Source organism: Oncorhynchus keta, unplaced genomic scaffold, assembly GCF_023373465.1.
Source record: "Oncorhynchus keta strain PuntledgeMale-10-30-2019 unplaced genomic scaffold, Oket_V2 Un_scaffold_5147_pilon_pilon, whole genome shotgun sequence".
Taxonomy (NCBI): Eukaryota; Metazoa; Chordata; class Actinopteri; order Salmoniformes; family Salmonidae; genus Oncorhynchus; species Oncorhynchus keta.
In genome coordinates this window covers 587,386-600,183 of record NW_026290952.1, presented here as the reverse complement: position 1 = coordinate 600,183, position 12,798 = coordinate 587,386, and the positions used below count along the sequence as shown (strand labels likewise).

Here is a 12,798-nt window from a genome sequence, read left to right as displayed (position 1 = left end):
ACTATGTAGCCTGTAACCCAGGTAGAGAATACATGTGTGAATCTGGTTGTTCTGATTCTAGAAACCATCAGACCACTTATGGAGCCTACGCTTCTCCAGTCTCGTCCTGTCAGATCTATGAAAAACCAACGGGAAAATATAAATCAGCCCAATTTATTTGAAGTCATTTCAAATACAGGGCTTGATTGAGCTGAACCTGACACATGAAACCAATAGAACAGCTGCAGAACTGCCAACCCCACCCAGCCGGCACTCCAGACAGGCTAAAGTAAACCCAGAACTGCCAACCCCACCCAGCTGGCACTCCAGACAGGCTAAAGTAAACCCAGAACTACCAACCCCACCCAGCCGGCACTCCAGACAGGCTAAAGTAAACCCAGAACTGCCAACCCCACCCAGCTGACACTCCAGACAGGCTAAAGTAAACCCAGAACTACCAACCCCACCCAGCCGACACTCCAGACAGGCTAAAGTAAACCCAGAACTACCAACCCCACCCAGCCGACACTCCAGACAGGCTAAAGTAAACCCAGAACTACCAACCCCACCCAGCCGGCACTCCAGACAGGCTAAAGTAAACCCAGAACTACCAACCCCACCCAGCTGGCACTCCAGACAGGCTAAAGTAAACCCAGAACTACCAACCCCACCCAGCTGACACTCCAGACAGGCTAAAGTAAACCCAGAACTACCAACCCCACCCAGCCGGCACTCCAGACAGGCTAAAGTAAACCCAGAACTACCAACCCCACCCAGCTGGCACTCCAGACAGGCTAAAGTAAACCCAGAACTACCAACCCCACCCAGCTGGCACTCCAGACAGGCTAAAGTAAACCCAGAACTACCAACCCCACCCAGCTGGCACTCCAGACAGGCTAAAGTAAACCCAGAACTGCCAACCCCACCCAGCTACCAACCCCACCCAGCTGCACTCCAGACAGGCTAAAGTAAACCCAGAACTACCAACCCCACCCAGCCGGCACTCCAGACAGGCTAAAGTAAACCCAGAACTACCAACCCCACCCAGCTGGCACTCCAGACAGGCTAAAGTAAACCCAGAACTACCAACCCCACCCAGCCCAACACTCCAGACAGGCTAAAGTAAACCCAGACCCCACCCAGGCACCAGACAGGCTAAAGTAAACCCAGAACTGCCAACCCCACCCAGCTGGCACTCCAGACAGGCTAAAGTAAACCCAGAACTGCCAAACCCAGAACTGGCACCCCAGCTGACAGGCTAAAGTAAACCCAGAACTAAACCCCACTCCAGACAGGCTAAAGTAAACCCAGAACTGCCAACCCCACCCAGCCGGCACTCCAGACAGGCTAAAGTAAACCCAGAACTGCCAACCCCACCCAGCTGGCACTCCAGACAGGCTAAAGTAAACCCAGAACTGCCAACCCCACCCAGATGACACACCAGACAGGCTAAAGTAAACCCAGAACTGTAAACCAAACCCCACCCAGCCGACACTCCAGACAGGCTAAAGTAAACCCAGAACTGCCAACCCCACCCAGCAGGCTAAAGTGGCACTCCAGACACTCCAGACAGGCTAAAGTAAACCCAGAACTGCCAACCCCACCCAGATGACACACCAGACAGGCTAAAGTAAACCCAGAACTGCCAACCCCACCCAGCTGACACTCCAGACAGGCTAAAGTAAACCCAGAACTGCCAACCCCACCCAGATGACACACCAGACAGGCTAAAGTAAACCCAGGACTGCCAACCCCACCCAGATGACACCAGACAGGCTAAAGTAAACCCAGAACTGCCAACCCCACCCAGCTGACACCAGACAGGCTAAAGTAAACCCAGAACTGACACCATAACATCACACATCTTATCTAGAAATGGACACTATACACAGATTTGATAGTTTATTACGGTTTATTTGAAATAAACAGCAACTGAAAATATGTTCAATTAAAAACCGATACATTTCCCAGCTAAAGGGCCTACACAGTAAGCAAAGAAAACCGTCCTACGTCACCATCTGTCCGTCCGTGTGCCAAACTACACCACAGGGTAGTTGGAGGCTTCGTCACCATGGTCAGTGTGTGGTGTCAGTCACTCCAACCCTTCTTGCAGATCTGGAGTGTATGAGTAAGTATCAGTGGTGGAGCTGCCACCATACAGATCTGGGGGTGGGGGTGTGTGTCCATGGTGCCAGTGAGGGTCTAGTTTAGGAAGACCGTCGGTGCATCCTCAGCCTGTCCTGTGTGTGTAGCAGGTCCAGCTTTAGGACAGCACGGCGTGGGTGGTTCGGACACCCACCAGATTGTCTGCGCTGAGGGACCTCCTTATGGTCACCTTGCCCAGATCCTTGTATCTGTCCTCACACAGTCTGGAGATAGCCTGGGAACACAACAACACTTATTACAGCCCAGAGATAGCCTGGGAACACAACAACACTTATTACAGCCCAGAGATAGCCTGGGAACACAACAACACTTATTACAGCCCAGAGATAGCCTGGGAACACAACAACACTTATTACAGCCCAGAGATAGCCTGGGAACGCAACAACACTTATTACAGCCCAGAGATAGCCTGGGAACGCAACAACACTTATTACAGCCCAGAGATAGCATGGGAACGCAACACTTATTACAGCCCAGAGATAGCCTGGGAACGCAACACTTATTACAGCCCAGAGATAGCCTGGGAACGCAACAACACTTATTACAGCCCAGAGATAGCCTGGGAACGCAACAACACTTATTACAGCCCAGAGATAGCCTGGGAACGCAACAACACTTATTACAGCCCAGAGATAGCCTGGGAACGCAAAAACACTTATTACAGCCCAGAGATAGCCTGGGAACACAACAACAGTTAGTAAGTACATGATAGTAGGGGAGTAGGGGCTGGGGTTGTTTCTGAACAGGACCAAGTCAACCAGGACAACCATTAAACTCTCCTCTTGCCAAGTAGCCGTGTTTACATTCCTGCTGTCCTAGAAGCTCTCCTCACCTCCAGTTTAGTGGCTCGCTGGTTGTCAAGTGGCTCCAGGGGGAAGTTGAGGTTGTTGTCGTCGGCCAGGGAGCGCAGGTCAAAGTAGTACTTTGCGTAGACGCTGGCCGGCACGTTGATGTTGAACTGAAGCAGCTCCAGGAAGTGCCTCTCCATCTCATTCCTGTGAGAGGTAGAGAGAGAGAGAGGGGTACAGGTAGAGAGAGAAAGAGGGGTACAGGCAGAGAGAGAGAGAGAGAGAGGGGGTACAGGCAGAGAGAGAGGTAGAGAGAGAGGTACACAGGCAGGCAGAGAGAGAGGTAGAGAGAGAGAGAGAGAGGGGTACAGGCAGAGAGAGAGAGAGGTAGAGGTACAGGCAGAGAGAGAGAGAGGTACAGGCAGAGAGAGAGAGAGAGGTAGAGAGAGGTAGAGCAGTAGAGAGAGAGGGGGTACAGGCAGAGAGAGGTAGAGCAGAGAGAGAGAGAGGTAACCCAACCCCACCCAGCCGGCACTAGACAGGCTAAAGTAAACCAGAGCAGAGAGAGAGAGGTAGAGAGAGAGAGGGTAGATAGGTAGAGAGAGGTAGAGCAGAGAGAGAGAGGGGTACAGGCAGAGAGAGAGAGGGGTACAGGCAGAGAGAGAGAGGTACAGGCAGAGAGAGAGAGAGGGGGGGCAGAGACAGGTAGAGAGAGAGAGAGAGGGGTACAGGCAGAGAGAGAGAGAGAGGGGTACAGGCAGAGACAGGTAGAGAGAGAGAGAGGGGTACAGGTAGAGAGAGAGAGAGGGGTACAGGCAGAGAGAGAGGTACAGGCAGAGAGAGAGGTAGAGAGAGAGAGGTACAGGCAGAGAGAGGTAGAGAGAGAGAGAGGGGTACAGGCAGAGAGAGAGGTAGAGAGAGGGGTACAGGCAGAGAGAGAGAGGTAGAGAGAGAGAGAGGGAAAACAATAAATTCCCACACACTTCTATGGAGACCTTTGTCAGCGGCATCAATCTATTATATTGTATTAATATAGTCCTTTGAACAAGGATGTGCCACACGAAGCCCAGTGGTAAGAAGGGGGGCCGTATGCCACTCCAGGGGCTGAGGAGACCCACAGACTGAATCCTAAAACTACCCTGACACCCTCAAATTCAACTGGACCTCCAAGCCACTTCCCACTGCTTTTTTATATTCTTCTCTCTAAAGCAGGGACTGAGACACCTGGGACACCAGATGGGTGCAATTAATGATCCGATAGAACAGAATATCAGCAGGCTCTGAGACCTCGTAGGGTCAGAGTTGAATACCCCTGCCCTATAAGCACTTAGATATGAGAGGATTGGAGAGCTGTAAGGTAAGTCGGTAGTCGTCCCTCTCGCTTACACCTATCCAACCCTCAGATCTAATGCCTAAAGGTTGGGGTGACTTGTGAAGGTGAGCAGTCAGGGGGACAGGTGAGTGGACAGGACAGAGGGACACTGACATGTCCTCCACGGTGATGTCCTTGAGGATCTGGCAGTAGTCTACGTTCCACACGGCCTGGTCGTCCCACACCTTGGACGCCAGCAGGATGGCTCCCAGTACGATACGCTTCCAGTTGCAGGGACAGATGTCCATCTCAGCGTAGGTCAGCAGACGCTCCAGGTACACCTTGGGGAAGAATGGACACAATAACACCGTTACCAGGGCCAGGTGTTCAGCAGGAGAAAATAGATTATTATGCAGAACAAGCGTCTCTTTTACTCACGTCTCAACACGCCACAACATTTAAATACTAAACATGCCCAAAGTGAAACTCCCTGTGATAGGGCAACAGACTGGTGGGGCAACAGACTGGTGGGGCAACAGACTGGTGGGGCAACAGACTGGTGGGGCAACAGACTGGTGGCATACGTACCAGGGTGACGATGGCATACGTACCAGGGTGACGATGGCATCCGTACCAGGGTGACGATGGCATGCGTACCAGGGTGACGATGGCATGCGTACCAGGGTGACGATGGCATGCGTACCAGGGTGACGATGGCATGCGTACCAGGGTGACGATGGCATACGTACCAGGGTGACGATGGCATACGTACCAGGGTGACGATGGCATACGTACCAGGGTGACGATGGCATACGTACCAGGGTGACGATGGCATACGTACCAGGGTGACGATGGCATACGTACCAGGGTGACGATGGCATACGTGACCAGGGTGACGATGGCATGCTGACCAGGGTGAGCGATGGCATGGACCAGGGTGGTAGATGGCATGCGTACCAGGGTGACGATGGCATCTTCGTACCAGGGGAAGACGATGGCATACGTCTGACCAGGTTTGTGACGATGGCACACGTACAGGGACATGACAGTATGGCATACCTACCAGGGTGACGATGGCTTCTCACGAAAATGTCCAGGAACGTGAATCGATGGCAAAAAAGACTGAAAACCACCAGGGTGTCACCATGGCATTACCATGTCACCAGGGTCACGCTGTAGCATACCATGTCTTCAGGGTGACCACACCTTCATTACCATGTCACACAAATCAACACACCTTCATTACGTCACCAGGAACACACCTTTTACCATGTCACACAAACCAACACACCTGGCATTACGTCACCAGGGTCACCACACCTGGCATTACCATGTCACACAAATCACCATGGCATACGTCACCAGGGTGAAACATGGCATTACCATGTCACCAGGGTGAACACATGGCATTACGTCACCAAACCAACACACCTGGCATTACCATGTACAGGGGTGAAATGGCATTACGTCACACAAATCAACACCTTCATTACCATGTCACACAAATCAAAACACCTTCACCTGTCACACAGGGTGGCACACACCTTCATGGCATCACGTACCAGGGTGACCATGGCATACAAATCATCAACAGGGTGACATCTTCATTACCATGGTCACACATACTCACAGGGTGACATGGCATAAATACCACCTTCATGACCATGATCAGGCATACCTTCAGGGGTGACGATGGCATACGTCACATGGCAAATCAACACACCTTCATTGACCATGGCACACTCAGCAGTCAGCTTCATTAGCCATGTCAACAAATGCACAACACCTTAGATGAGCTTGTGTTCAGGGTCCACACCTTCATACCAGTCACACAAACTGGAACACCTTCATTACTCTGTCAGGAAACCAGGAGGTCTGGCCAGTCAGTCTGACAGGAGGTTTGGTGGATTACATGTCACACAAATCACACACCTTCACACCATGTCACACAAATCAACAGTATCTTCTTACCATGTCACCTAACACACCGTTACCATGATGGATCTTCTCACCTTCATTAATGTCCAGAAATCACCACACCTTCATTACCAGGGGGAAAATCAACAATGTCCTTCAGACTGAAAACCACATTACCATGTCACTGTCACCACACCTTCATTACCATGTCACACAAATCACCACACCTTCATTACCATGTCACACAAATCACCACACCTTCATTACCATGTCACACAAATCAACACACCTTCATTACCATGTCACACAAATCAACACACCTTCATTACCATGTCACACAAATCAACACACCTTCATTACCATGTCACACAAATCACCACACCTTCATTACCATGTCACACAAATCAACACACCTTCATTACCATGTCACACAAATCACCACACCTTCATTACCATGTCACACAAATCACCACACCTTCATTACCATGTCACACAAATCACCACACCTTCATTACCATGTCACACAAATCACCACACCTTCATTACCATGTCACACAAATCACCACACCTTCATTACCATGTCACACAAATCACCACACCTTCATTACCATGTCACACAAATCACCACACCTTCATTACCATGTCACACAAATCACCACACCTTCATTACCATGTCACACAAATCAACACACCTTCATTACCATGTCACACAAATCAACACACCTTCATTACCATGTCACACAAATCAACACACCTTCATTACCATGTCACACAAATCAACACACCTTCATTACCATGTCACACAAATCAACACACCTTCATTACCATGATACCATGTCATGACAAATCATCAACAGAAAACTCCTCCATTTACCTCACCACATCTCTATATCATTTTCCTCACCGTTTTCCTCATGAAATGAATGACCGATAGAACATACCTGTTTTTTATGTGATAGTATATCGCCAACGTGACACTGGAACAGAGAGAGACAAGACGGTGAGTCCTTACAATGACCGCCTCTTTTCTGCTCTGTCGTGTGTGTGGAGGTAAGGAGGTCTCACCATTTGACCGTACTCTTCAGGTTGGGCAGGCTGACCGTGCTATCGTCAAGGAATATTGTGGAGCAGGAGCTGTACTTTTTAGATAACCCAGGAGACGTCTAGGAAAAGGGAGTAGTTGTTAGTCCATGGAACAGGGGAAAACATAGCATCACTTCCTGACATCTCTGCATTAGGATCAGTGGATGTCCATGGGTAGCCATGGTAACGCTCGACTGGACAGATGGATTTACTCACGTGATGATTACTTAAGTAGTTACTTCTCCTTTTCTCCCGCACTGGAGGGGAAAAACAGTCAGACAAATCTTAGGTCAGGTAGTTCCCTGAACGTGTAGAATAACTATCTGACTGTGACCATTAGACTCTCCTGTTGTCCAGACCAGATCTGGGACGTGATCTGCATGGCACAACGTTGTGGGACGTTCAGATAAAGAATTATATTACGTAGAACAAGCGTGCCCCTCTGACATGTAGAATAAGAAATCATGTCAACTCTATTCATGACATTTCTATCTGCGCCGTTCCATGATAACCAGAGGATACAGCCATGAGAAGTAGAAGATCCCCATGCCACTTGTGGCGACATGCTGCACGGAGCCTTCACTGTGCACTGCCACTTTAAGAGCGCATCAGCAGTCAGGAAGGGGGAGATAAAGATAGCTCTTCTGGCGCTCTGTGGAGAGCTCTCGGTTGGCGCGGCAGTTTGACACTGTGTGCAACTCTGCAGAACTCTTGTTTATTTTTCAGCGTACTTTGTATTGTGTTGAAGTGGAACGCCGGTATGAGCTCTCTAGGTGGGGGGTGGAACGCCAGTGTGAGCTCTCTAGGTGGGGGTGGAACGCCAGTGTGAGCTCTCTAGGTGGGGGGTGGAACGCCGGTGTGAGCTCTCTAGGTGGGGGGTGGAACGCCAGTGTGAGCTCTCTGGGGGTGGAACGGTGTGGGGTGGGGGTGGAACGCCAGTGTGAGCTCTCTAGGTGGGGGGTGGAACGCCAGTGTGAGCTCTCTGTGAGGTGGGGGTGGAACGTGTGAGCTCAGGTGGGGGGTGAGCTGTGAGCTCTCTAGGTGGGGGTGGAACGCCAGTGGGGGGTGGAACGCCAGTGTGAGCTCTCTAGGTGGGGGTGGAGCTGTGAGCTCTCTAGGTGGGGGTGGAACGCCAGTGTGAGCTCTCTAGGTGGGGGCTCTCTAGGTGGGGGGTGGAACGCCAGTGTGAGCTCTCTAGGTGGGGGGTGGAACGCCAGTGTGAGCTCTCTAGGTGGGGGGTGGAACGCCAGTGTGAGCTCTCTAGGTGGGGGGTGGAACGCCAGTGTGAGCTCTCTAGGTGGGGGGTGGAACGCCAGTGTGAGCTCTCTAGGTGGGGGTGGAACGCCAGTGTGAGCTCTCTAGGTGGGGGGTGGAACGCCGGTGTGAGCTCTCTAGGTGGGGGGTGGAGCTCTCTACGCCGGTGGGGGGTGAGCTCTCTAGGTGGGGGTGGAACGCCAGGAACGCCAGTGTGAGCTCTCTAGGTGGGGGGTGGAACGCCAGTGTGAGCTCTCTAGGTGGGGGGTGGAACGCCAGTGTGAGCTCTCTAGGTGGGGGGTGGAACGCCAGTGGTGGGGGGTGGAGCTCTCTCTAGGTGGGGGGTGGAACGCCAGTGTGAGCTCTCTAGGTGGGGGGTGGAACTCCGGTGTGAGCTCTCTAGGTGGGGGGTGGAGCTCTCTACGTGTGAGCCAGGTGGGGGTGGAGCTCTCTAGGTGGGGGGTGGAACGCCAGTGGTGAGCTCTCTAGGTGGGGGGTGGAACGCCAGTGTGGTGGGGGGTGGAGCTCTCTAGGTGGGGGGGTGGAACGCCAGTGTGAGCTCTCTAGGTGGGGGGTGGAACGCCGGTATGAGCTCTCTAGGTGGGGGGTGGAACGCCGGTATGAGCTCTCTAGGTGGGGGGTGTATCTTTTGGGAGCGCTCCTGTCATTGATCACATGGTGTGATAGCAACATTTTTGCGAAGCTTTGCCAAACAAACCAACCATCAGGTGTATCCGACAGACAATCCTGTCAACAGCTAAGACCCCCTCCTCTCTGTGCTTTACACTGCAGCACTCCTCTTCTCCCCAATGCAGTCCCTTTGATGTTCAGTGGCGCTGGACTACTACTGACCTGCCAGACATGTTTGGGTTGACATTGTAGTTAAAGGGAGGTTGTTGTTTGAACTGTATTGATTTGGTGTGGAACTATTGACATTTGGCCGAGAAGAGTAGAACAACCCCCCTCACTCACTGGGAGGTAATACCGAATATTGCAAATTCTCTAAGGGTTATGAGTGGGTTCTTTCTGTGTCAATTGTTTCTATGAAGTTGCCTTTTAAATTGCTCTGCCATTATTATTGTGGGAGGTATTATTGGTTGGGTCACCGCTGTGCTGTGACATGTGTTTTATATGGTGTCTTATCCTTTCTACTTGCCATCTGACCAACAGTCTCCAGTCTAGACAGTCTCTTCTGCTGATGTGTGTTTCTGGTAGCAGAACTATCTATCCTATTATTTGCCTTTCAGCAGGGTTGATACATGCCTGCCTGGCGCCAGAACAAAAATTATTTTATTTACCCATCTAACAATACTGCTACACACTTACCATCAGTCTGAGACTTGTTGAGGAAGATTGTGCTGGCTCTGGCATTATCAGATGGGTTGGACTCCTGCGCCAATTCTGAAAGAAACAAGAAATACACACCTATTTTATCACCAACACCACAAGAAATGCACACGTATCCCAACTATATGCACCATGTGTATCTGAAAACAGAGTGAGATACAGTATAATACTGACTGATTACAGATCATTACCTCTGGGGGTGCACCTTGTGACTTGACACTCACGATACTCTGGGAAAGGGGGATACCTAGTCAGTTGTCCAACTGTATGTATTCAACTGAAATATGTCTTCCGCATTTCACTCAGCCCCTCTGAGTGAAATGGAGGGGGGGAGCTGCCATATGACAGATTTTTACCTTGTCAGTTCTGGGATTCAATCCAGCAACCATTTGGTTACTGGCCCAATGCTCTAACCACTAAACTACCTGGCTATAGCTGAAGCAAAAACAACGCTAGTTACTCTGCAGGCTATAGCTGAAGCAAAAACAACGCTAGATACTCTGCAGGCTATAGCTGAAGCAAAAACAACGCTAGTTACTCTGCAGGCTATAGCTGAAGCAAAAACAACGCTAGTTACTCTGCAGGCTATAGCTGAAGCAAAAACAACGCTAGTTACTCTGCAGGCTATAGCTGAAGCAAAAACAACGCTAGATACTCTGCAGGCTATAGCTGAAGCAAAAACAACGCTAGATACTCTGCAGGCTATAGCTGAAGCAAAAACAACGCTAGTTACTCTGCAGGCTATAGCTGAAGCAAAAACAACGCTAGTTACTCTGCAGGCTATAGCTGAAGCAAAAACAACGCTAGTTACTCTGCAGGCTATAGCTGAAGCAAAAACAATGCTAGTTATAGCTCTGCAGGCTATAGCTGAAGCAAAAACAACGCTGGATACTCTGCAGGCTATAGCTGAAGCAAAAACAACGCTAGTTACTCTGCAGGCTATAGCTGAAGCAAAAACAACGCTAGTTACTCTGCAGGCTATAGCTGAAGCAAAAACAACGCTAGTTACTCTGCAGGCTATAGCTGAAGCAAAAACAACGCTAGTTACTCTGCAGGCTATAGCTGAAGCAAAAACAACGCTAGATACTCTGCAGGCTATAGCTGAAGCAAAAACAACGCTAGTTACTCTGCAGGCTATAGCTGAAGCAAAAACAACGCTAGATACTCTGCAGGCTATAGCTGAAGCAAAAACAACGCTAGTTACTCTGCAGGCTATAGCTGAAGCAAAAACAACGCTAGATACTCTGCAGGCTATAGCTGAAGCAAAAACAACGCTAGATACTCTGCAGGCTATAGCTGAAGCAAAAACAACGCTAGATACTCTGCAGGCTATAGCTGAAGCAAAAACAACGCTAGTTACTCTGCAGGCTATAGCTGAAGCAAAAACAATACTCTGCTAGCTGAAGCAAAAACAACGCTACTCTGCAGGCTATAGCTGAAGCAAAAACAACGCTAGATACTCTGCAGGCTATAGCTGAAGCAAAAACAACGCTAGATACTCTGCAGGCTATAGCTGAAGCAAAAACAACGCTAGTTACTCTGCAGGCTATAGCTGAAGCAAAAACAACGCTAGATACTCTGCAGGCTATAGCTGAAGCAAAAACAACGCTAGATACTCTGCAGGCTATAGCTGAAGCAAAAACAACGCTAGATACTCTGCAGGCTATAGCTGAAGCAAAAACAACGCTAGATACTCTGCAGGCTATAGCTGAAGCAAAAACAACGCTAGTTACTCTGCAGGCTATAGCTGAAGCAAAAACAATGCTGGATACTCTGCAGGCTACAGCTGAAGCAAAAACAACGCTAGATACTCTGCAGGAGATCTTGGAATAGCTGAATCAATATGACTGAACAATCAATAGTGCAACAGGTCATAAACTGATGTGTGATGTATGCATTGTGGGTTAACAGCAAGCAACATCTTCCTTTCCCCTTTCATGCATGTCTTGGCTGTTCAGAGAGGCGTGACCATGACGTACACCCCTCCACTCCAGCTTATCCGAAAAGTACACCTACCATCCGGGACCTCTCTATCGCTGATGTGCTGCAGATAGGTGCCCGTGTCCTCGCTTACGTCGTCGCCAGTGGTGGTTATTGGGTAGTCGTCGAGCTCGACTGCTCTCCTTGCAAGCTTTGGACTCCCGCCGGGGGACATGCAGCATGACACTGTAGCCCCCATGATTGAACAATTTGCTAAAGTCCTACTACTGACTACACCCCAGATATCTGAAAGAACCGTCCACTCGTCTATAACATCAGACAGAACCACTGTCAGTGATGTCTGGTCTCAAAATGACACATTCAATTTTAAATACATGAGTAGCAGCCACATATCGGGGTTCATATCTACAACACACAATTCAAACGGAACAGTTGAATCCCTATCTTTTTCAGGGCGTGTGCGCAAAAGCATGGCGAGTAGCGCATTGATACGTCGGCCAGATACAGGCTTGACCACTAAACTAATCCAAAGGCTGGCAACGCTAGGACACCGGTTTAACCGTTAATGGCAACACGTTATACTCGGTTTTAAAAAGCCTAGCTGAAGCTGCTAGACAGCTGACACGTTAAAAAACATGAATCTGGTCTTCATAAACCAGACGTAGTTTGCTAGCTAGCCCTACACCCGGCTAACGCTAATCCAGGCGTCAGTTAACTGGCTATTTATGCCGGTCCACTTGATCTAGCTATTCTTGCGATGCATTGCAGTCAGATAATATGCCGAATCCCTTCGTCTCAGCAAATGTTCTAGGTATGGTCGTTCACCGTACACAGAAATGTATAATGCTCAGATTTGAGACGACTAGCTAGCCTGCTAACAGCTGATTCCCACTCCAGCCAAAGCCAACTAGGAAGGAACGCCCTCAAGAACGGCCCATTTTGACGCACGTCAAATACCATTGGCTGTTTACCAAGATTAATAATTGTTATTTAACAGAGATTGGTGAACAT

General features: G+C 49.7%; 2 protein-coding genes across 43 annotated transcripts; one reads left to right on the top strand and one right to left on the bottom strand.

Annotated features, from left to right (window-relative positions):
• Positions 1 to 1,872: 1,872 nt before the first annotated feature.
• LOC118381624 (cyclin-Y-like protein 1) lies at positions 1,873 to 12,712 on the bottom strand. The gene is made up of 9 exons (XM_052516519.1): positions 11,863 to 12,712; positions 9,826 to 9,900; positions 7,462 to 7,502; positions 7,228 to 7,325; positions 7,067 to 7,139; positions 4,972 to 5,250; positions 4,420 to 4,586; positions 2,978 to 3,140; positions 1,873 to 2,359 (listed from the first exon to the last, which is right to left on the bottom strand). Exons 1-9 carry the CDS (start codon positions 12,023 to 12,025, stop codon positions 2,243 to 2,245), a joined length of 1,176 nt encoding a protein of 391 aa, XP_052372479.1. The 5' UTR covers positions 12,026 to 12,712; the 3' UTR covers positions 1,873 to 2,242.
• Positions 7,900 to 9,813, top strand: LOC127928936 (circumsporozoite protein-like). 42 transcript variants are annotated; one of them, XM_052516550.1, is made up of 7 exons: positions 7,900 to 8,018; positions 8,084 to 8,116; positions 8,477 to 8,542; positions 8,608 to 8,640; positions 8,727 to 8,792; positions 8,837 to 8,869; positions 9,033 to 9,813. In XM_052516550.1, exons 1-7 carry the CDS (start codon positions 8,006 to 8,008, stop codon positions 9,371 to 9,373), a joined length of 585 nt encoding a protein of 194 aa, XP_052372510.1. In that variant the 5' UTR covers positions 7,900 to 8,005; the 3' UTR covers positions 9,374 to 9,813. The 42 variants fall into 42 exon arrangements, 37 of the variants coding, with proteins under 37 accessions (XP_052372510.1, XP_052372498.1, XP_052372511.1 ...); XM_052516538.1 differs by having other exon boundaries at positions 8,477 to 8,575; XM_052516551.1 differs by having other exon boundaries at positions 8,444 to 8,509.
• Positions 12,713 to 12,798: the final 86 nt, after the last annotated feature.